This window comes from Oncorhynchus kisutch, linkage group LG2 (assembly GCF_002021735.2).
Source record: "Oncorhynchus kisutch isolate 150728-3 linkage group LG2, Okis_V2, whole genome shotgun sequence".
Classification (NCBI taxonomy): domain Eukaryota; kingdom Metazoa; phylum Chordata; class Actinopteri; order Salmoniformes; family Salmonidae; genus Oncorhynchus; species Oncorhynchus kisutch.
In genome coordinates this window covers 49515990-49541536 of record NC_034175.2, presented here as the reverse complement: position 1 = coordinate 49541536, position 25547 = coordinate 49515990, and the positions used below count along the sequence as shown (strand labels likewise).

Here is a 25547-nt window from a genome sequence, read left to right as displayed (position 1 = left end):
AAATTATCTAATATGGCCCCATTCATATGGACCGGGCCCCGGGTCCTGCCTGATGTTTAGAAGTGTCCTGGAGGGAATCTGAATCCACAAAGCCTTCAAACCCTTGATAGTGATGGGTAAAAGTTGAGGGAAGAAGACAGGCTATGTATCGGCTGAGTGCAAAACCGTACAGTTAAATTAATTCAGTTAGATAATTTGAGTGATTATGCCTAAGAAAGGGATTCCTTGCGATCCGTGATCCTTAGGACATCCCTATCCCATTGAAGTTTAAATTTAAAATGGTTAAGTTAAGGGTTAAGGTTAGGTAAGGGTTATGGTAGGGGTTAAGGTAAAGGACATCCCAAGGATCCCAAATAGCACTACCAATGCTTTTTCATCCAGATAGGTGGTCCATACCACTGTTTATCCTCTACAGGCCCTAGAGAGACTGCCTCCTCTCCGCTGCCTTGGTAGTTGCTACGCTTTCCTGAGGATGTGGGGAGACTGGGAGAGAGACCCAGCAACGGTCCCTTCAAAGGAATAAATGGGTCATTAGACTACAAAATTGTGACAGAAATAAATAAATGTTTGAGGGGGGATTGGAAGGATAGACAAAGTTACAGTACTTGACTGAAATAGGTTCCGCTACTCATTTTGGCTGCCTTGACTGTTTATATTTAGGTGCAGGAGCGCCGCAATACTTTCGATCTAATATTCTATAAGAGGAACAGGAGCTGAAGCAGTAGAACATTTGAGGTGCCGGTACTCAGTTCCGGTGAGCTCCTGACCAAGTCAAGCACTGCAAAGATACTGTACATAATGACAGCTGACTATGTTTAGCCCAAAGCATTTCGATAAACAGCAGCTCTTCCTTCAGTATCAGAAGTGCTTAGTCGCTGAATGTAAAAAACCTAAAGCCACTTTTCCTGCCCGCATTTCCCATAATTACAGCCCCACAATTCACTGTTGAATAGTTGAGGTTTTTCCCTTTGAGGTGACTGGCTTTTATATAGCAACACGACAAACACAGTGAAGCTACGGCCGTCCCCAGCCGTGTTCAAAGCTACAGTAGGAAGAGCAGAGGACACGGCTGACATGCATTATTCCTTACAAAAGCTGCCTTTTGTTTGCTTTACGCTTTAGGTCCCACAAATTGTAGGCTTTGTCCGTCACCATTTCTTTTTCGGGTGCCCTTTTTTCCTCTTCTTCATCCCCCCCCCCCCATCTGAGACACATGTTGGTGCGGCATTGACATCCGCACAGATGAAACGTCTGTTGCTGAGCTCATCCCTGCTATTGCTCTGTGTGTAGGTGGGATTGGGGGGGGGGGCTTCTTTTCCAGGCATAATAAGTCAGAAACGTCCCCTGTGACAATGGATTCCATATTAAGACAGACAAACAGATGTTCTAATTGTTTGCGCCAGTACAACTTCTGCACTTGTTATTTAAAGAAGGGAATGAAGATACAAAAACAAGGCTGTGTGAAACATTTCAAGCGTTATTTATTTTGTTTCTATTCCCTCTGAAATAAAGACTAGTAAATCTCTCCCAGGGTGTTCAAAGTGAAAATAAAGAGGAATTCCAAAAAGTTCAGACATTTAGTGCATGTCATCATTTTTGGTTACTATTTCTACCATTCTGGACCAATATCCTCCACACTCTTAAATCCCAGCCCAATGAACACACACTTCCTACTAAACCCCAGTCCCTCACAGGATCAGGCTCCATTAGCTGAGTCACTACAGGTCAACACAGCCACTGCCTCTGCTCTCCGCTTCCCTGGATCGTGGATTGTGCAATTAGACATCATAGCATGTGCTCCTCTTAACCCCGGGGCTACACTTAGAGAGTCATTACTCTCAGTAATGTCAAGTGTGATCCCTGCGCTTATCTGCACCAACTCACTGTAGTGGTTAGACTGACAGGTCCAGGGGCGGTAAGTCAGCCCATCAGAGGCAATGCTCCCCTCTTGTGCCTCAGAGGGGTAGTTCACCATTCCAAAATCAATGTTTGTCAATCCACATTCCTAAATTAATAGGAAAGGTGGTAACTATCTAAAACAATGAGCATAGACAGTGCCATTCATCTGGGTTTCAGGCTTATATATGTATGTAGCTGTATCTATTGTGGGACTCAACAATAGACTACCTGAAACTTTGAGGTTTGCAAAATTTGATGTTGGAGTGAATTATCACTTTAATTCCAGTAACAATAGGTGAAGATGCATAACCTCTGTTGGGGATTTTCCTATGCAGCCATATGGCTCTGTACATAGCACGAGAGGTAAAACACAGAGCCTTTATACACCCTAATCACCAACCACCCCTGCTTGTTGGGTCTCATCCAGAGTGATAATGACTAAGGGATGTGTGGTGGGATGTGGAGGGAACTCCCAATACCACAGCCCTGCTATCTCTGTGGGAGTTCATGATACATACAGACTGCACACAGATACACAATTTTGCAGTTTGGACAACAAGTGATAATTGTAAGATAAATGTTTTAAATAAAAGGTATATCCCCATTATAAACCTGATAGAGATAAATTGAGTAATCAGTTTGGGGGAAGCTGTGAGGAATGCACCTCCACACACACACGGACCTCCCATGTATTCACACACACAAATATGTATGCTGGTGGACAGACGTGCATATTACCACACTATAAATTCACCATACCGAAATGATTTGTGCGGACATCCTCTGCCGCACCCTAGCAGGCTCCCTGACATCCTTCTGCCCCCCCCCCCCACGCGAAAACTAGTGCACTATACAGGGAATAGGGTTCCATTTGGGATGAAGCCTGAGTCAGTTGGCCCCTTGCGTTTAGGAGAGCAGCGACAGACAGTCAGTAAGTGGAACCAGCTCAGTCACAGAGGTCAGATTAAGATAGAGTGGAGGAGTGAGTAAGAGGGGTTAACAGTGACGGACGGACGGACCGACCAAACACACACACCACTACAGCACTGTGATGTCACTAATTAAGTCAGACAATCACTGCAGTAAAACCATAGTCAATGCTAGAGAAGGAAGTCCAACAGCCAAACAACCATCCACTGATCACTAACAACACTTCATCCTCAAAGCCAATGCCATAATAGACATGTTAATGCAGTCCCATGACAAAGGTGTCTATGATGTGTAGAGGTCTTGCCTAGAGAGAGGCCCAGGGGAGGTTACGGCCCTCCTGAAGGAGTGGTGACAGCAGACACCCTTTGCAGCCATTCTTTACACTTGCTGCCCTCTACTGGTCACACATTGGGACTACAGCGACTGGCCTGGACTGACATGCAAGATAGAGATGTCAATAAGGTGGACAGTGGTGCTCCAGCCAGGCAAGACAGCATAGGTACACACAGACACAGTATAAAATCTCTCACACCCTTGACAATTGAATACTGAAAATTCACTCCAATTTTGTTTAAAGCATAAAGTAACCTTTATGTAAGGTTATTTGACCAGGTAATTATTTATTATAAACTTTTAATTGAAAAGTACATTTTCCCTCCTGTACTATAGCACATCCCATTATTCACAGTAGTCTCTTTCAGTCAGGAGGAGCAGTCCAAAGAACACAGGGCTGAAATGGCACCCTATGCCCTTTAAAAGTGCACAACTTCTGACCAGAACCTTATGGGAGCGGGTCATTTCAGACACACTCAGTCTGAGAGGAGAGGCAGAGCAAGAGGGGTGGATGGTGGTGGGAGGCAGAGAAAGAGGGGTGGATGGTGGTGGGAGGCAGAGCAAGCTGGAGATGGAGTCTCCAGACAAGGATGATATCCTTGTCACCCTAACGAGGAGGCAGCTAGGTAGCTCCAGAAGTTCACTCAAAGTGGCCTTTCTTTCAGCAGACAGAATGCTCACTCATAACCTTACACCACAAAGAATACATCTAAACATAATCTAATTCAACAAAAGCAAAAAAACGAAAAATGTTGTTTGTTCTTTCCTATTTACAAAGTGTTTTGACCGAATCTTTTAAGGTGTCGGAGGGGTTAAAATCCCTCAAGGTTAAATGAAACGACCTAGTACAGTACCACATACATAAAACAGGGAGGGTGATAGTATTCCAGTCTTGCTCATGTCCATGAGAAGTTGTTGACTCCAGAGTCCTTTGATTCCAGGACAGCTCCTCTTCTAGAGCTCAGTCAGGTGTGATGGGTTTAACATTGGAAATGGGAGCCTTCATGATCCAAGATGTATGTGAGTGGTTGACATTGGATGACAATTAGTTTACATTAAAAAGGTATGTTGACTTGAAGATCCAAACTCTCCAAATTGAAGCAAATAAGTCATTTGTCATTTGTGGGGGAATTAAAGGTGGTAGTAAAATAATTTTGGGGACAAATACAGCATTAAACCAGGACTTCTTTAAAAAAAATAACATCAAGCCACCTTCAGAATATTAGAAAATAAAACAAATCAACCCATCCTGAGAACAATCAAAAAATAAATACACCCCTAAGCGTGCTCCTTTGTTTGTGTGTGTGTTGTTTTGTGTGGCGCAGAACTCAGTCCAGACTGTCTTTTGTTGTGTCAGTATCCCTGTAGTCCATTGTAAACCTTCTGTACTGACGATTGTTTCAGAATCCCTCTCACTCCTGAGAACAACAAAAGGCACAATTTAAAGTACTAACCATTGTGATCATAATTATTACATGTTTCAGAATCATTCGTCGCCGACAAGTTAATCAGTAGTTTCATTGTCTTCGTGTCCTGCGCCTCTCAGTCTTTGTGTACATTGTTGATATGCCTAATCTTTATGGAAGAACAAGACCCCATACCTGATATGTAACATACAGTTGACCTTTTACTGATAGCATCAATGTCAACTCAAGTCTAATAGATCATTACAAAACCCTTTCCGCATGTTTATCAACTTCCTCCTTACCCTCTTTCTGATTGTCATCCAGCTGTGTCTGTGGGAACTCGATGTCAAAGGAGACAATGAGAGATCCACGGATGTTGTTGTTGTCAAAATTTGGCAGGCCTTCTCCCTTCTTCCACAGCCGGGCACCAGGCTTGGTGATCTTGTCCCTCTCAATGTGAACCTGCCACAGGGGCAGTCACAAGTCAATGTTGTTATTGATTCAAAGGTGTCAGTTTTGGACCAATCATTCCAAACCCAGATAAAACCTACTCTGGACAGAAAGCATGCTCAATGGAGAATATCCATTGAAAGTTATTTTTAGTCCAGGAATAAGCTTATTTTGGGTCGGGGAAACTTGGCCATTACATTTGATTACATGTTGGAAAAACAGTTCATGTGTATTCCCGAGTGGCGCAGCGGTCTAAGGCACAGCATCTCAGTGCTAGAGGCATCACTACAGACACCCTGGTTCCAATCCAAGCTGTATCGCAACCGGCCGAGATTGGCAGTACTATAGGGCGGCGCACAATTGGCCCTGCGGCGTCCGGGTTTGGCTGTCATTGCAAATAAGACTCAACCGACTTGCCTAGGTAAATAAAATTAATTCTTGGTCTCCACTGGGAATCTTGTTTTTGGTCCTGATTAAACATGTAGAATCGACCACAGACAGTTGGCCTGAGTTGGGGGAAAACTACCCAATGCATCACTGATAGCTAGTAGGCTGTGGTTGGATAGATGTGTAGGAGCCTTTACACACCGTATGTCCATCGAGGTGTGTGATGTCCATCTCAAAGCCAACCAGAGCCTCTACCAGAGAGATTGTGACGTTAGTGTACAGGTCATCTCCTCGACGCTCAAACACTGGATGTCTGGAAGCACACACAATCATTGTTCAATAAAACAGCTTCAACTGACAACAAATTACTGTGCAATAGAAACAGGCTAACAGAGAGAGAGAATGCATTTGCATAAAGCAAGCATACAAATAGATAAACAGAAGAGCCAAGACACAGACGACGCAAGTAGAGTACATTCCAAAAATCTTTACATAACATCAATGTATTCATTTGACAGTTTGATCTGTACTGAAAAAGGTATAGTACTCAGAAGGATAGATCAGCCTCGTCAGAATCATTATATAATATCTGAAATAAGGAAATGCATGCTGCTCTTACTTCATAACTTTGATGCGGAAGCGTAGATCCCCTGGCTCGCCGTCGATGTGAGGTTCACCTGTAAAATATATTATTATTTATAAACAATGACTTTACCCTTGTTTACCCATGTTATCCTGATGGTTGAGTAAGTAGCTTACCTTCTCCAATGAAAGGGTACTCCATCTCATCTCTCACTCCCTGTTCAATCTCCACCTCCAAAGTTCTCTCCTCATTCACCAGCCTGGGATCATTGAGAGAGACAAAACCATTATTATGAAACTATTTTCTTTATTACTGAGCATGTAAAAGAAAGACACCATTGTCTCCTGCGTTATCAATCTCAGCCAATAGTACAGTGACTCACTTTATATTGGGGCACTCGTCACACACTACTTCCTGGGTCATCTGGAAGCGTCCAGGTCCGAGCTGCGTCGTCCTCATTTCCTGTCTGCAGTTGCATTTCCTTTTCCCAGGGGCCTCTTTGGCTACAGGCTTGTTGCGCACAACCTGGGCGGTGCATATAGATGTTATGATGAGAGTGGTAGGTATGTGTTGGACTAGGGTAGGACTGGTGAAGAACATCAAACCTATACAATATATCACAGACCACCATCAGTGATTAATAGTACCTCTACAAAGTTCCCAGAGTACACTTCTTCGAGTGTGACCTCCAGGTCTAGTACTATGTCATTTCCTCTGGGAATGTTCCTGTCCTGTTGTCCTTGCCTGTTACCTCCAAACATGAAGCCAAAGTCCCCGAAGAAACTGTAAGAGGTGATTGTTGATGAGAGAACAGTGATGCCGAAGGCATTCTTTGATTCCTAAAACCTCACATGCTTAGGCCTACAATTGGGTATGGCTTGTAACTGGAATACAGATGTCATTATTTTACCACACACTAGTGCCTAGTAGTATAAATGAATGGAACGCTCATTAGGTATTGTTAAGCAGAGGTATATGTATTAATGTGACTCCATACAGTATATTATGGTATTTAGGTCAACCTACCTGGAGAAGATATCATTGTGAGAACCATGGTGACCCTCTTTCAGACCATCCTCTCCATATGCATCATACTGCTTCCTCTTCTCATCATCTGAAAGCACCTACAAACAGCACAACACCAGAGACTGGTCATTTAAGTCACAAAATAAAGAGTTTCGTTGAATGTGTGAATTTGCAACATTGTATAAACATGAATCGCAAACTCTTAATATCACATAAAACATATTTTTTTTAAATAGCTCATCATGCAATTGTCCTAATTTGAACCCTTTCAATTTTGTTATCGGATTAGTGGTCACTCATAATGCCATTGGTGCACATCATAGAAGCGGTCACTGAGCAGGTCCGCGTGCTCCAAGTCGTGTTTTCATGAGAACAAGCGGACCACAATATGAGCCAATCAGAGGAAGCCACACGGTCTTCTTGGCCAATCAAAAGGCTTATGTCGTTTCCATAGACACTCGCCTTGGTTAAGGGATACAGTATTTTCAACCTAACTTACGTTACCCGCGCAGGCATCTTTTTACGCCTGCTACATTAGGTTACCAACAACAACCAAATAGGTTGCTTCAGTTTCCTACAAAATACGTTTGTATCGGTGCCTCGAGCGCTTCAGCAAATGAAATATAACGAAAACCCTAATATACACCCTGGTTAAATTAGAATTATTAAAATATTATTGGGAGAGAAGCAATAAAACGCTAGCGTTCTCATAAAACTCAACTAAGTTGCCGTTCATATTTTGTAAATATCTTAATGACATGAGCATTGTTTCCCGAAGCCACAAATCAGACACCATTATTATACTGGTAAAACAAAAAAGGGCCATTCAACACATTGGAAGATACATTATATATGATGCAGGCAAACACAGCGGGTAATTTCCTACCTCATAGGCTGACCCCAGGTCTGCGAATTTGTCAGCAGCAGTAGGGTCATCGGGGTTTCTGTCAGGGTGAAGCTGGAGAGCCAGCTTTCTGTAAGCCTTCTTGATGTCCCTCACGGATGCCGACTTGCTCACCCCCAAGATCTTGTAGAAATCTCGCCTGTAGAGAAAGGTGAAAATGCGAGGGGGGATTTAGTTAGACTCTTGTAGATACAGTATTTCCCTTCATGATAGGGACAGGTGGAGTAGGGTTCGCAAACGTGTCGTTTATATATAATAATCTTTGCTTGTGTCTTGTATTTAGGAAGTAAAAAAAAAAAAAGGGATCACCCAGAGTGATTCAGATTGATATCAATTATTCATTTGAGAGTACAAAGCCAGCGGGAAAGCTAGCCCACTTCCCTGAGATGGCATTCATCATTCCCTTGAATAGTATGACTCAGCCGATACACGATACTGGAAACAAAGAATCAGGCAAGGGTGATGTTGACTACCCTTTCGGACAATTATTTATTTAGAGTGTTGTTGAGATTGCTTATTTTAACCCTCCAGCTAGTAGCGAGCTAGCCATATTACACATGGAGAATGGGGTTCAAAAGTGTAGACCAATCACAATGAAACATGTGTACCAGTTAGCGACACCGCGTTTAACCGTTGCAGAAGCGGTGTGTACGGATAATATAGAAACATGTACTTACCCTGCAAGCACTGCCGCAACAAAATACAGGACAAGATAGCAAACACTGCCCAGATTCATCCCTTTAACGGCCATAGATCCCAGTTTCTTCAAGAAACCAACAGAACAACCCGGCTTTTTGATGTTCGCTTCCTTCTGTCACTAGTTCTCTTCCTTCTGTCAAATCAGAACCGCCCACGTGAAACCCAGAAGTCCCGCCTCTCATCCTAAAGCCCGCCCACCCTTAAAGGTGCTGCATGGTCAATCCGCTGTCTGCATTGGCCATGCAGCATTTACAGTGTTACGGTCTCTGGGCATTCATACTGTACTTCCTGCGCTTCGTAGAGCCACGCAGAGCTGTTGTGGAGGAAGTAATCAAGGAAGTGAGGTTCTGTTTATACAGGACCTCCCGCCCCCATCTATCGTCCATCAATAATGACAATGCGGAGCTATATGGCACTATATGGACCCCTTCGCATTGTTATTGAGCCCTCCACATTGTTACAACATTTGGGAGGCGCAAGGCGATGCGGTACAGGGCTCGATTAGGCCTCTGCATGAATCCAGACGCTCTGCAATTCCGTTACACCTTCCGGCCACATTTCTGATCGAGCATAAAGTGGCTTTCAGCAACAAAAGCCGGTGTAAACTTTTGCTATATCTTTGCAATAGCATTTTTAGTGGATGAATGTAGGATGTACATCGTTTTCAGCAATATCCCCCAAAATCGATAAATATTCTCCCTTTCTGTCTGATTGAGAAAGAAGAGCGCAATTGCAGCCTGCAATTCCTGCATGTGGGCATCACAGGAGGTTGGTGGCACCTTAATTGGGAAGAACGGGCTCATGGTAATGACTGGAGCAGGCTCAGTGGAATAGTATCAAATAGATCAAACACATGGTTTCCATTCTATTTGCTCTGTTCCGGCCATTATTACAAGCCATTCTTCCCTCAGCTGCCTGCACTGGTGAGCATTCCAGCATCTGCAGGAACCACTCTTTATACTTCTATTGGTAAATGTTTTAATTCGGACAGGCAGGAGTGATCCTGGGGTCAGTAGGGGGCGCTAAAGCACTAGCTAGTAGCTAGCTAGCTGTACACCGGTAGACAGTGTCTTTCGCCCCCGCCTGTCAGGCACTGTTTTCCCGCAGTGCTATTAATGACGGCAATCGGTACACCGCAGGCGAGGGCGACACAGTTAACTAGTTACCTAGCACACTGTCGCCCTAGCCTCCTGTCTCCCTGCATGTCGGGGACTGTTATCCTGCAGTTCTGTTAACAATGGTGAGGGCAGGCAACGCTCCCGCTAGGACTGCGATAGTCAGGGGCAAAATAAATCTGTTAATAAAAGTATTGTCTGCCACAGTGGACTATAAAAATACCCGTAAAACCTAGCGGTCAAACACGGAAATGGTTAAAATCATTTTTCCACCATTCATTTTTCACATAATGAATTTTACAGAGACTTCAAATTAAGTATGCATTTGGTGTAGGCTTATCTTTGCGTGACATTTTGATAACCGTGTAATTATCTTGCGACAAAGTGAGTTTTATCAATATATTTGCCTAAAAATACAAAAAACATTTTTTTCAATACTAATCAGCAACAGAGAAGACCTCAGCAAGACCACAAATTCCTGCAGGAAGCTCCTGCACATCATCTCTAGCTGACACTGTCTGCTACCGTTCACCAGTGCGGTCAGAGACCTGTGCCCAATCCACTATGAACTCATGTGCTGTATTGAAATGAATTGAATAAAGTGTTGAACTTCTTCTATCCCCTTTCTCTGTCTTAGCTAGCCACTGACTACACTTTAGCTACCTAGTTAGCAGAGCAGTAGATACAAACAAATGGTATTACTTAGCTAAGATAATTGTTTGTACAGTATGTCGACCTTAGTGTCTATTTCAAACCTGATGGCAAGGATGAGCATAAGAGCGTTAAAATGGGAGAATACCACTATCTGGCCATGTGGAGAAGTGCAGCTATAGTGAGAGGCAATTTACCAGTTTGGTCAGGGCCAGAATGAGGGATAAAGTTGATCCTGTGTCAGTGAGTGTAGATATTAACTATACTGCTGTTAACATTCTATAAGGAAAGATACACTTTTTATTTAACTAGGCAAGTCAGTTAAGAACAAATTCTTATTTACAATGACGGCCTAGGAACAATGGGTTAACTGCCTTGTTCAGGGGCAGAATTAAATATTTTTTACCTTGTCAGCTCGGGGATTCAATCTAGCAACCTTTTGGTTACTGGCCCAACACTCTAACCACTAGGCTACCTGCCCGCCATTTAAGCAATTATATAATCATTAACCAGATTACCAATGATACCAGACTTAAATGAGTGATAAATCAGTTCTAAGATGTCATTGATGAGAATTGGTCAAAAAATCTATTGACATTCAGAATTGACCATGTTAAGACATCCAGCCTCTATTGCAGATTCATGACTAGAGACACATCTTCAAAGGCACAGTATTTATTTATTCAGAGTGGCACATGCATTCACAGTCTTGACTTACAGGATCCTTCCAACCAAATGATTGATATGTCAAATGATAAAACCACAAATGATATATTAAAATTTATGGAAAAAATAATTTTGTCCTCATGAAAATGACAGTTTATTAAATATTCCACAGCTGTAATGTCATCAATTAAATCAAACTTTATTTCTTACAACATTTCTTACAACAAATGCATTTCAATGTGTTCAAAGTCATGAATTGAAAGGCATATGGCACTTAACATCCTTCCTCTTGGGAGGTCTCTATTAGTGACCAGGGGATTCTCTCTACCACATGTGAATGCCTCTGTGGAGCTCATAAGTGTAGCCATGCAGCCTATTTTGGCGTATTCACAATATCGGCCGTACAGATGTGGAATGCCAGTGGAGGAAGCCAGCAATGCCCAACAATGTGCAGTCAGTGGAGGACCTATACCCAGCCGAAGACTACAACCCTCTGTCTCGAGAGCCCAGAGAGGAGGAACTTCAGTGACTAAGGAACCGTTTCCGTGGCATGTTCAGTGGAATAGCACGTCTCCTTGAACCTGAGTCAGAACAACCGCTACCCTCCTGTCTGTACTGGACATTTTCTTTTTAAAACAAGGGTACCTGGGGAATGCAACATTCTAGTAATTTTAAAATGCCAGGTAGCTAGCTAGGTAACTAGAAAAATGCCACCCCCCCAAAATTATATACATGAGAAATACACTATCAATTATTCACACAACAAACTAAAAAGGCTATAATATTTACATGTTAGGTTACTTGCTACTTGTTGATGAGAGTTTGTATGGAGAAATGTGGAGGTTTTTCCTACTCTGTGCCTTGAGTGATGACGTTAAAGCTTGCGACAGGGAGTGTAGTTCTGTATGATAGCTACATTAGCAGCTAATTCATATTTCATTTTTGGGAGGGTAATTACAGATAAAAACTGATAAAAGTTTCCTTGTCCGGTGGAGATTTGCACAGTTATTAAAACGTTGTGCCAGGGTAAGCCTACACGAAACACAGACCTTATATAAAGTAGTTGTAAAATCCCCTATGGAAAAATGAATGGTGGAAAAACGATTGGAACCATTTCCGGGGTTTACCGCTAGGTTTTATGGGTATTGTAACTCGTACTGTGGTACTCAATTTCCATTTTGACTCAGGGGTAGGGGCGTTCCTGCAGGGATGCACACATGCAAGAACGCCCGAATTGTGGGCTGCAGTGTTACCGGTAATAAACAAACCAAAAGCCAGCCCAGGTTGATAAGCTACTAAACTTGAATTTAAGAGCATTATTACCAGTTACTTTTCCTGGAGCTTCGAGACTGGACCAGAAATCGTTTAGACTAACGTTAGTTTAAACTTACTGAAGCCAAGTGTTTTGTCTGTCTGCTAACGCGTTAGTCTGCTTTATATCAGCTAGCTACTAACGTTCCCTTAATGCTAAGCAAATACATCAAGCAACTGCTGTCAGCTTCATTCTATTTCTATGCCAGATCGTATCTGCTTGCCAGTTGTCATGGGAACATCAGACAGACGTCCTAGTATCCAGGACGCTAGGAGGGAACAACAGAGCCAGACAACACAAACATTTGCATTGGAGCAAGAGGCAGTGAAATAAATGCCATTTAGGAAGCAGTCAGGGTCCATATGCCCATTCTGTTACCTATAATGTTAAAAATCAGTTTTTACAACAGCTAGTTAGTTATGATACCACTTTCATCTAATACTGCAATATTGATATGAAGACCAGAACCCACCAATGAAATAGGTGAACTCTTGTGAATAGGTAAACATTTTGGCATACTCCAAGCAGGCTGTCATGTGCTTTTTTTTACTGAGGAGGGGCTTCTGTCTGGCAACTAACATACAGGCCTGATTGGTGGAGTGCTGCAGAGATGGTTTTCCTTCTGGAAGGTTCTCCCATCTCCACAGAGGAGCTCTGTCAGTGACCATCAGGTTCTTGGTCACCTCCTTGACCAAGGCCCTTCTCCCCCGATTACTCAGTTTGGCTGTGTGGCCAGCTTTAGGGAGAGTGTGGTAGCAGGAATACAAGATCGTTGTATTTATACACCAAATGGTTGTTTTATTCTTGCCTCAAACAGTGAAAGGGTCCATAACGCCCATGTCTTCATAGTTTTTACAATAAATTGTTTTCCTTTTCAGTAAGAACAGTAACCTCTGCTCAACTCTGCAACCTCTGAACGTGTATGTGTCTTTCGGAGGGGTTAAAATAAAGTACAACGCATGTATCTGTTAGATATCCGTGTACATTGGACAATAAAGTAATCTTTTTCTTCTTTCTCCTTTGCAGTGCCTCAGCCTGGTGATGGAGGACTCAGTGTACCCCGGACGGGCAGTGTTAGTATGTCTATAGAGGTCAGTGAGTTATCTTGTGACTGTTTTATAGCTCACCTTTTTTTTTGTGGGAGAAGTAGAGAGCTATCAGGATTGAAGCATGGCTGTGTGTCTGTGACTGACCGTATTTCTGTTCTCCTGTCCTCCAGTGGAGGGCGCTATGAAGAGAGCTAAGATCGCCCGGAACACCCACACCCTCAGCCCATACTCCTCCCCGGGAACACTGCTCTCACCCCAGGGCCCTTCCACACACTACCCCTCCCTGGAGGATCACATGGCAAATGTGGGTTTAGCTGTGGTGCCAAACGCCTGGGACCAGCCCTTACTGCTGGGTGTGAAGGGCACCACCCCAGACCCTGGCTCATACCTTTCCTGACGCCCGCTGAGTTTTTAGAATTGGAGGGGGACACTTGTGAGGTGCCTGGTGGACTGCCATCGATGTACCAGAAGGCCCATGAGGAGAGGGAGAAGAGTGTACAGGACTGGCAGAAGACGGTGAAGGAAGCCCACCTGAACAAGTGAGTGACAAAGCAGACACAGACACTACCAGTCAGTCATTCTACCGCTTAGATTTATCAGCAATTTGACCAACGCTCAGTGAGTGGAAATATGAAGTGCTTTCCAGTTTCCAGGATCAATGTGAATATAATGCAGCCACTCGAAAAGTCTGTGACTGCTGTGTCGCTTAATTTACATAACAAGTGACCCAGTTGCGTTCACTAATATGATTTACAAATAAATGCAATGATTTAATGGGGAGCTAATTGAGGGGCCCAAGTGCTCATTTAAAGTGAACTCTGGTTGTCTGTTAATGTTTCCAGTTTGAGTCTTGTTCCTATAGTAAGTTGTCTGTTTTCAGAGAGCGGTGACGTCAGTTCCAGGCCCAGAAGTTCCATGATTGGCTGTTGGAGTCGGGACACAGACATGGGCTGGACAGCCTTATCCCCCCCTGCATCACCCCTCGCACAGCGACAGCCTGGAGGCCGGGCCAAATGACACCAGGCAGGAAGGGACATCTAGATGGACAGTGAGGAGGACACCTTTTGCCTTGCTGACTTTTTGGGTTCTTGTTGATGGAGATCCCCATACAAAGAAGCTTTTGCCTCACAGTCAGCTGTTTGCTTCACAGCCACTGGTAGCACTAAGCCTTTTGTTTGCATGCTGTCAACAGTTCCAGACAGGCCTGGATCTGATCTGAGGATCACTAGACTGCAGAAGGGTGGCTTGGTATACACCTCTGGCTCTGTTCTCGTCCCCTGTATGCTGTCTCGCCCTCCCACTGCTGCATTCCTTCATCTAGTTGAGACTGGTGTGTCCAGATTCTCTACCCTTGCACACTCACTCTCATGGATTTACCAATGGTGGGGATGGTAGAGAATCAGGACACAGGCAGTGGTCCTAGAGTACTTGGGGTACGACTATAGGGTACCTATTGTTAGCCACTTAGGTTAGATCTGCCTAGAGTCTGGTTCTTCTGCTGTGTGTACTGTACCAATTAAATAATAGGGAATCATTTAACTGTCTGTTAAATTCAGAGATTGACCTTCCAGTATAGGGGAAAGATGTATTAATGTATACATGTGATATTAAGTTGTTAATATGTATTTTCTGGTAGTGTAGGAGAGAGGGTGTGGTGAATTTAAAGGCCTGTGCCATATTCCAGGGAATGTAATACCTTTAGCACCTGAGTGCCAATCTGTTTGTGCTGTCATGTCAACTCCTTATCACTCATTGTCATGTCAAACTGTTTCAAAATGTTTGACTTTGGCAATGGGGTTGGCAAGAGCACAAACCGATCTGGGACCAGGCTAGTACCTCCCTCAGATGGGACTTTGGTCTGTAGACTATAATAGCCACCTCGAAGAAGATGGCAGAACACATTAGTGTTATGAGAAGAGAAAGATGCCTTTGAGGGAGCAGTTATATTCCGTTACATGGGCCATTCAGTTATATTCTGTTACATGGGCCATTCAGTTATATTCTGTTACATGGGTCATTCAGTTATATTCCGTTACATGGGCCATTCAGTTATATTCCGTTACATGGGCCATTCAGTTATATTCCGTTACATGAGCCATTCAGTTATATTCCGTTACATGGGCCATTCAGTTATATTCTGTTACATGGGCCATTCAGTTATATTCCGTTACATGGGCCATTCAGTTATATTCCGTTACTGTGTACTATTAAAATAAGCCTAGCATGCTCCAGAGAATGCTGATGTTGCTGGGTAACCAGGTATTTCTCTTCCTTATTAGTCATTTGCTTTGCCTCTTCGGTCAGTGTGGATGGATGAGATTGTATTATTGTTCTTCTACCTTGCTGCTGTAGTTTAGTTCTCAGGGACTTCTCCTGTGTATGGCCTCTTTATTGTTATGTCATCTTATTGTGTTACTTTTTATTTGATATTTTACTTTAGTTTATTTAGCAAATATTTTCTTAACTCTTTTTCTTGAACTGCGTTGTTGGTTAAAGGGCTTGTAAGTAAGCATTTCACGGTAAGGTCTGTTGTAATTCTGCGAATGTGACAAATAAAAATAGATTTGCCTTTCAATTAAATTGCACTATGTCGACCTACCTACATGTTACAATGGAAATTATTTTCATGTTTTCTAAGAGCACAATTTTGTGCTCTTTTTTTCTTTAGTCATGAATAAACTATTCATTTTTGCCTTGACATGCCTTTTATAGTTGAATATCGTACTTTCATAGAGACCCTGTATATCGACCTCAGCTAATGTTTAGTTATACTGTTGGACAAATCACAAACCATTACAATTAGCTGTAGCACAGCCAAATTGTATAGAGAGAAACTATTTTTGGCTAAGACAGGGGAGCAGATGTTGAACAATCACCTCCGAATCATTCATTGGCCCTAGAGGAGGAAGAGAAGAGTGATTGGCCTGCACGCTTGACAGATTTTCATACTTCTTGGTTGTATTCTAGTGTAATGGACCTTGCATAGTTCAAATGTCTAATGAATGCCTCCAAGTTCACCCACACACATATTTCCCCCATTTGTGTTTAGTTGAAGACATGAATACGCCCGAAGAGAACTTGTGACACTTTAAACAATGGGGGCACAATATCTTTGCATCTGGGCAGAATTTGGCACATTTGGTAGACTCTTGGCCCGAGGTGGTAGGCACATTGGGCATAGGCTGGGGTGGGGGTGATGGGAGCAAGCTGGCAGGGTGGCGTGTAGGGAGGGTGTGTGTTTTGGTGGATGTAGGGCTGAGATGAGTTGGGGGGCAATTCAGCAAGCCAGCAGAGAGGGGGTCAATGGGCACTCTCACCATGCTGTCATTATGCCGTAATCCCGCTTCACTTTTCTGGAAAAACTGAATAGCACTAGAATCACTGACTAAATTTTTGGATCCCATTTTCATGACAAAGCGATTGTTCCACTCACTGTTTAAAAAACTGGGAGGCTGGGTATATAAAAGGGCTTGGGTGGCAGGACCAGAGGCATCCAGACTTCGGGGAGACCAGCAGACCACCACTATCTATCAAGCCTAGCCCACAAACAATGTCCAAAATGGGCAGGGTGAGTAACAGGGATATGGCCGCTTGGCTCTGGGCAATCACTGACTCCATCAGAACAGGTTCTAATGATACAGTATAGTGGGCAGGATAGTGATTGTATGGTGGCAGTAGCATAGCAGTGATTTTCTGTGGTGTGTTTGGTTTAGTTATAGGATGGCCCATTTTCATATTTTCTGTCAAACTTGGCTGATTTATCCTGCTGGCCATTGCCATAGTAATAACAACGTAATAGTATAATTGTTATGTAAGCGTAATAATACCAGTGTAATAGTCTTCTATGTGATGCCTGGTATACAAGTGGAGGGCACTATTGCCAGATAGCACAGCTCAATTCCATCTGTGAGATAGAATGCTGGTTAAAGCTTGTCAGCACTGGTGTCCTGCAGAAATTGACATAATCTCTGCCTGTCTTAAATACACATTTTTATTATAAATACAGTCTTCGATTGGGCATTCAAGGCATCAGGAATGTGTTGAGTGATTGACTTGTTCTTTGGTAGGTTGGAAAAAGCAATTAATTGTGTAAAAAGGTACCTACAGTGCAGTGCAGAGCTTTTATCAAGCATATGAACCTAAGTTCCACCCACTCATTCCACTCTGGTCTCTTTTGTTCTCGTCCAGATTGTGTTTTACGAGGATATGAACTTCCAGGGCTGTCGTTATGAGTGTGACAGCGACTGCACCGACTTCCATTCCTACCTGAGCCACTGCAACTCCATCCGTGTGGAGAGTGGAGCCTGGGTGGTGTACGAGAGGCCCAACTACATGGGCTACCAGTATGTTCTGACCAGGGGAGAGTACCCGGAATACCTGCGCTGGATGGGCCTCAATGACCGCCTCAGCTCCTGCAAGATGATCCACTTTGTAAGTCTGCCACTGCCTCAGTCCTTAGAGCATTATAGTGAACGAAAGGAGATATCATTATGTTTCTTCAATAACAGTAACTAGATGGGGTATGTCTGTTAGGTCTATGCTGAGCTGTCTGAATGGGGTGTACCTTATGTTGTATTATAAATTTGGGTCCTGGATGCTGATTGGCTGAAACAGAATTTCAGCCGTGTGTACATCAGGCAATATATCACAGTGATGACGCAAAAATAATTGTTTACTGTTCTATTTATGTTGGTAGCCAGTTTATAATAGCAATAAGGCAACTCTGGTGTTTGTGGTATATGGCCAATATACCACATCCCCTCTGGCCTTATTGCTTAGAGCACAGAACACTGTACACTTCCCTTCAATGCACAGGGTAGGCTATACATTGTAGTAGTAATTTCATAGATCAACAGAAAAACCAAGAATAGCTATTATAGTGATAGCAAAAGTGGTATAGACAGGTATATGCAAGTAAACCATTTCTGACTGTTCGTCAGATGGGCATATTAGGCATCCAAATCCCAATGAGGCCAGGCACAGAACAGTGACAGTGGCGGTTCACCCAGGACCCAGGGCTTTGTCAAAGAAGTTCAATACCAGCATATAGCACTGAGCAAGTGATTGTGGCACTGATCGCTATTGGCTGACCTAGAGCTGGCAGGAAGAATCAGACCTACACTTCTACTGTAGAATCAATCAATTGTCCAACTATGGTGGTGGAAATATTCTCTGTAACACAGGAAGCCATAAACGGCCCAAACAACAGCAGTGAAAAAAATACAGCATGTTCTAAAAATATATGTTTCTTTTCTCCTGATGTTCAGTTCCGGACCAATCTCAAGAGTATAAAAACATTGGATTGGTGATGGGTTGGTAGACAAATGCATTTTGGGTCGACCAGAACATCGACAAACACACAACAATACTTTACAAACCTTGTGTGTTACTAGCTATCCTTACATCCTAGCCCCCAAAATAAACCAGAAGTTGCTGAGTAAGAATCTCATCTCCCTATATATCCCTCCTTCCCCCTTTCTCTTACCCCACATCCCCTCCCCCTTCTTTCCCAATCCCTTGCACTAACCCCTCGCCTCCAACTCCACTACTACCACCCCCCTACCCCCATCCCCACCACCCCCACAGTCCTGTGGGACCCAGTACAAGATGCAGCTGTATGAGAAGGATGACTTCGCGGGCCAGGCCTTCGAGGCCGCCGAAGACTGCCCCTCAGTCCTGGAGAAGTACCGTTGGAGGGAGGTGTACTCCTGCAAGGTGCTGGATGGCTGGTGGGTCTTCTACGAGCACCCCAACTACCGTGGACGCCAGTACTTCCTGGAGAAGGGAGAGTACAGGAAGCCTGGGGACTGGGGTGCAGTCAGTCCCACTGTCCAGTCCTTCAGACGCTTCACTGAGTGATCTTCCTGACCACACAACAACACCAACCTCAACACCAACCTCAACCTCAAACCCAACCTCACTATCATCATACATAATATGCATAATATGGACTTTGAATAACCCTAATATTTATTGATTTTGAATAACGCCAATCCTATTACTTTGAGTCCTTTGATTGTGACTTTACTGAGGTCTCTCTCCTGAAATAAAAACTTGGCTGGTAAACAGATCTGAAAATGTTGGCGTTTTTGTGTGTATCTGTGTCAGTGAATGTGTGAAGCCGGAAGGTAGAAGGTGTATTCTTTTGTCCAAAATGTATGACCCTGAACTGATACAGCCCAAAGGGAGATCAACTTCTACATGCGGAATTTAGCCACTGAATAATTTGGTTCAAGCTATAAGGAAAATCAAGTGAACTAATAAGATAATGTCATCATGACAGGTGCCAAGATATCTTAATGATGCATAACAGCTCCAGTGCCAGAAATGTACCCAGCTTTCCATTACCAAGTCGTTACTTTACAAAAATGTCCTCACAAAGAAATCTTCTAGCGACCATGTCTCATAGTTATAGAACAGGTTTCAGGTCTACAGTGACGGGGTGAGGGTTGTGATGAGTCACAACAGAGAAGCAGTTTCCTTCCCCACCAATCAGAGCCATCGTTGTCGACTGGTCAGAGTCGCCCAGGAGAGCCGAGCAGAAGGAGTACCGAGCAGAAGGAGTGCCGAGCAGAAGGAGTGCCGAGCAGAAGGAGTGCCAAGCAGAAGGAGTGCAGCATGAGAGGCCAGGGTACAGCAGACTAGAAGGGTAGGGCAGAGAGAGATGAAATTTGGCACTCATTGAATCCATTTTGAATTTGTATTTAATGTATTCAATATACAGTGTGTGTGTACATTGAATCCATTTTGTTTGTGTTGTCTGTGACCTTGTGTGCACTACAGTGAATATATGGATGTAATATAACTGGTCAAAGCCTACGGTACTCAGCGTCCAGGCTGAGCTCCACACTGCCCCTTTTGGTCAGATCTGTAACAGCAACCCCTGGCACACCAACATCATCCAATCACCAATCACATGGACACTGTGGGAATATCTGGAGCAAACATAGGATAGTGCCTGTGTTTGAACAACCCTTTGACTTAGCAGCACAATATCCTGGGCACATTTAGAGGAGGACTACATTGTCTGTAACAACTATCCATTAACTTACTCAATGTTAAACAATATGGAAAACGTCAGCCACTAGACTGTTTTCCTGTATCTGAGTTGTTGAAGCTCCACATCTGGACACTAGAGGGGGTTGGAGGTGTAGTCTCTCCCAGCAGAAGCCTGTGGTGGTGGGCCTCAGTAAGACTGTATCCCCCAGTAGAACACTTTCTCTTACCCAACCCTCCACAGATCACCTCCACAGATCACTGCCCCTCCTTCATATGGAAAGACTGAATGGGAGAAGCGAGGCTCAGCCCTCTATAGGAATCTGCAAAAACACATAGTCAAAGTTCTGCGGGTATTGTATTTATTTGTTGTTGGCGGGCTAAGTTCCCCACAGCTGGATAATGCAGGAGGTAAGAATATAATGAACAGCAAAGTTTTAAAAACACCTCAGTCCAACACTGGCCATCAAGACAAAGGAAGTGGGCATCAAAAGTTCTGCCTCTGCCTCCAAACACGAACAGGAAGTTCTGACCTCTGAGGAAGAGATCGGAGAAGGCTGTTGAGGCATGATTCCTGCTGAAAACTGACTTAAAGGCTCAGTGCAGACAAAAACATGATTTTCTGTGTTATATATATATATATATATATATATCCACACTATGAGGTCAGAATAACACACACTGGTTGAATCAACGTTGTTTCCACGTCATTTCAATGAAATGATGTTGAACCAATGTGGAATAGACATTGAATTGACGTCTGTGCCCAGTGGGTAATGCCCTTTTAGTGTAAGAGCTGTTTGAAAAGAATGCCTGAAATTTCAGCCTGTTTAGTGGAATGGCGTTTTGGCCTGCCTGGCTAAATTAGTTGATAGACCAATAAGAAAGAGAGTTCCAAACCTCTCTGCCAATAATCGCAAGTTTTCTGTTTTCTCCTCCCCACTCAGGACACTCCTAGCAAAATTCTTTCTTGAGAAATTGCTCTTTGCTAAGGAACTATTTTTGTTGACCATTTTAACTGAAAACAGTCACAGTAAGGTTACCCAGAAGTGATTTGATATTGAGATAAAAATGGCTGCATTGGACCTTTAAGATCCGTGTTTAAGAGTACTCACCCATGGTCAGAGTGTGCCTCCATCTTGGTTGAGGCGGGTTGCCACTACACGTCATTTTTTTCAAGGATAGCCTCACTGATGCCTGGCCGCCAGGGGCAACGGGGTCAGGCAGGTTACATTGTCATAGGTCACTCTGAGGAGGGTTCTGATTGGGTTGAGTGGGGAGGAGCGGCCACCAAACACAGCTCCCCGCACAGGCACAGATGTTACTGTGTGATACAGTATGACACCTGGGAGGAGAACAGAACCTGACCAGGAACAGATGCTACTGTGTGATACAGTATGACACCTGGGAGGAGAACAGAACCTGACCAGGAACAACTCCGGGTTCTATAGCCTATATCTAGAACCCAGAATATTTCCTGGTCAGAACAAAACACAGTTTTTGTTGGAAAACTCAATGCCCTAATAGTACCATTGACCAAATCCATTGAACCCTCTTACCCCAGTCATTGGATGATTTCACACAGGCACATCTCCAGCCACCCGTGGCTCTGATGAGGACCCTGGCTGTAGTATCCTCTCTACCCCCCTAGCCTGAGCCCCCACTGAGCAGCACCACTCTGCGTGTCTCCTTCTGTGGTATCAGACCCAGGTAGAACTCATTCATATCCAGACACTGTTCCCAACCATGTAGACAACACTCAGCCCACACACTTAACAACACTTATTCAACAGAGGTAGAGTACATTTATATGGCTGCTTTAGGTAGCAGCAGTAGCTTTCAGTCAACCATACTTGCCCTGTTCAGGAACCTGTGCAGTCCTGTCTGGGTAGTGTCTGAGCGAGTGCAAGGTGGAGCTGAGCTTCAGGAAGTGGTCGTGCATGACTTGACCAAAGGCGTTGTGGGGGCTGATCTATTCGTACATCACAAATGGCAACTTGGGGAGGAGCCTCGCAGCCCAGCCAATAACAGCATCTGACCAGGGTCAAGAGAATAAGTACAATTACACTTAATTCTAATATGGATACCAGGTATCCACCACCCTTACACAGAAACACACATAAACAAACCAACAAACAAAAGCATGCACACGCATGCACACGCACACAAACACATTCCACTCCATTCTCACATTGTGTCTCCATGTAGGTGAGCACCACTTCAGACAATAGCAGGGTAGGGGAACTCTAGATCAGCCCCACTAATAGACTCTTCCACTTGGGGCTTCTCTCTCACATTCACCCCTAGCAGATGGTACTGACCACCATGAACGTAAACAGGGTCTGGATACACACGCAGTTGTGTATCACAGGCCAGCCCCTGGCATAGTGTTCACAATGTGTGTGTGTGTGTGTGTGTGTGTGTCCATGCATGCATGCATGTGTTTATTTGTGTGTAGTGTAATACATAGTGTACCTGTGGGTTAGGATGGAAGGGTATCCAGCCACTATTCAGCTTTGTTATTGATAAGAGCAGCTTTGCGCCAGGAAGTCCTGTTCGAACACCACCAACCCCGCCAGAGGCAGGTTAGCATTTTTATTCATTAATTTTGTTCTGGAGGCAGATCTGCCCCAAGGCAGAAATTATGTGATTGGTTGCCCCAATGGTGAGGGTGGAGCTTACATTTCAAATGGCCTGCATGCTCTGAGAGGACATTTGACCAGCGCTTGACCCTAACCCTGACCTTAACCATAACCCTTAACTAACCTTAATCTTTACCCTTACCTTAACCATTTTGCAATTCAACTTCAATGGGGTGACTTCAGAGTTGGTCGTCACTAGCTTCCACAGCCACAAAGTCATAATTAAAACGTAGGCCTAATAATAAAACAGATGCATTTGCCATTGGTAAGAAGCACCCGGGGAACAGTGGGTTAACTGCCTTGCTCAGGGGCAGAACGACAGATATTTACCTTGTCAGCTCGAGGAATCAATCCAGCAACCTTCTGGTTACTGGCCCAACACTCTAACCACTAGGCTACCTGCCGCCCCAGTCACTGCAACAGATTAAAACATTCTGCCCTCAACTCTACAGAAATGTGATAAAATCTGATATTCTGCTTCTCTAAGAAACGGACATGGCCAAGTTCCAACATTTCCAAATCATACAGCAAATGAGGGTGTTTTTGTTCCCGTAAAAGGTAACTGGAGGGTATTTTCCAAGCTGGGGTGTAGCGCACAAATAAAACATGGCTCTGATTTATCAATAAAAGCATGCCTATATATTGTGTGCGACAGTTTGTTAAATCCTAATAATTCTGGTGCACACAAATCCTTGAATCTCCACATATGAAAGAATTTAGTAAGAAATGTACACCCGGTTGATAAATGAGGGCACTGGAGAGAGAGAAAGTTACCAAGATACCATCTCTAAAGAGAGAGACAAGCGTGTTGTGTATGAACATATCCTCAGCTAGAACCCTCACAATCTTAAAACATGATCTCTACCATTGATCTGGTGGTAAACTATGCTGTCCGTGCTGAATAAAGTAACTCTCCCTATACTTAAAATACTTTTAAAATACTTTAAAATACTTTCTCACAAAATAAAAAAGGTGGGTAAACTACACCACTGATCTCCACTGTATATAAACACTGGTTATAAGCATTAGTTATGAATAGTCCATTTTGAGATTTGTGGTGGAGCAGAGAGCAGACAAATGCACTCACCTACCCAGCATGGTACATTTACTAGCCTTCATGCACACAGACCTCACCAGTGTCATCAGAAACAAACACAATAATAAATTATACATTTTATTTTAAGCGTTTTTCAAGACACCCAAGGTCTCAGTCAACTTTATTGCTTCAGTCAAATCACATCAAATGTAAAAAAAAATGTCAGTCTTTCAGTTCAGTTTCATAGTGTTTGGATCAGTATCCTCTCAAACGGAGAGAGGGAGGGAGGCAGAGAGAGAGGAAGAGAAGAAGAGGAAGAGAACAGGGGAGACAAATAGACTACCATTGCTGTTCCCTTTTCCTATGATGACGTTATGACTTGCAGTCTGGTGTCTCTTAAGTTTATCTAGTCAAAGTGCAATGAGTGCTAAAATAGCATCTGGGTCAGAGGAGCATAATACATACAAACCACAGGAGGTTGGTGGCATCTTAATTGTGGAGGACGTGCTTGGAGTAATAGCTGGAGCGGAATTGGTGGAACGGTATCAGACACATCCAACACATGGTTTCCATGTGCTTGATGCCATTCCATTCGCTCCATTCCAGCCATTATTATAAGCCGTCCCCTCACTTTCACTGATCCAAACAGTCACAAAGCTTGAAAAGAGAGACACACTTGTTTAAACCCAGACCTCCCACACACTTCCCAAGCCCTGGCCAACCCTGGTCCTGGAGAGCTATATATATTTTTTTTTAAATGTAACTAGGCAAGTCAGTTAAGAACAAATTCTTATTTACAATGACGACCTACCGGCCAAACCTGGAGGACGCTGGGCCAATGGTGCACAGTCCTGTGGGCCTCACAATCACAGCCAGTTATGATACAGCCTAGATTGGAACCAGGGTGTCTGTAGTGATGCCTCAAGCACTGAGATGCAGTGCCTTAGACCTCAAGCGTTGTAAGTTACATACTGTATCAACATTAACACACCTTATACAGCTTGTCAATGTCTTGATGAGAGGTTATGTTGAATCAGGTGTGCTAGTGCTGGGCTGGAACAAAAGCACATTCACAGACAGAACCCTCGGTATGAGGAGAATACACACCAACTCTGACATAAAACATCATATTATACTCTATACAGTACATTGTGAATGAATATCAGTGACATCACAGGATCAGAGGTAATGAACTGGTTTGGAATGCTGCTACAGACTGAACTGTGACCTACAGGGTCACGATCTCATCACCTATTGTGCATTTAGAGAAATAATGTGAGAAGGGAATGAGAGAAGGTGGAGGAAGAGGAGACTTTTACCTGGGGCTTGGTGTATCAGAGGGTCAGAGGGGATGTGTTTCTGATGGACTTTAGTTTGGTCCAGGTGTGTGTGTGTGTGTGTGTCTAGCTGACAGACTTTAGTTTGACCTTCTTGGGCGGTTTGTTAGTGAAGATGTGGTATTT

The 25547-nt window shown here is 43.7% G+C and overlaps 2 protein-coding genes across 2 annotated transcripts; one reads left to right on the top strand and one right to left on the bottom strand.

The window, feature by feature from the left end:
* Positions 1–1908: 1908 nt before the first annotated feature.
* LOC109867805 (dnaJ homolog subfamily B member 11-like) lies at positions 1909–8836 on the bottom strand. The gene is made up of 10 exons (XM_020457111.2): positions 8596–8836; positions 7901–8057; positions 7015–7112; positions 6636–6771; positions 6371–6513; positions 6165–6247; positions 6025–6082; positions 5607–5718; positions 4871–5030; positions 1909–4580 (listed from the first exon to the last, which is right to left on the bottom strand). The coding sequence occupies exons 1-10, from the start codon at positions 8667–8669 to the stop codon at positions 4516–4518; spliced, it is 1086 nt and encodes a 361-aa protein (XP_020312700.1). The 5' UTR covers positions 8670–8836; the 3' UTR covers positions 1909–4515.
* An 8033-nt stretch (positions 8837–16869) lies between these two features.
* On the top strand, positions 16870–19480 carry LOC109867817 (gamma-crystallin S-like). The gene is made up of 3 exons (XM_031796508.1): positions 16870–16978; positions 17599–17841; positions 18997–19480. The coding sequence occupies exons 1-3, from the start codon at positions 16961–16963 to the stop codon at positions 19267–19269; spliced, it is 534 nt and encodes a 177-aa protein (XP_031652368.1). The 5' UTR covers positions 16870–16960; the 3' UTR covers positions 19270–19480.
* The last annotated feature ends 6067 nt before the right edge of the window (positions 19481–25547 follow it).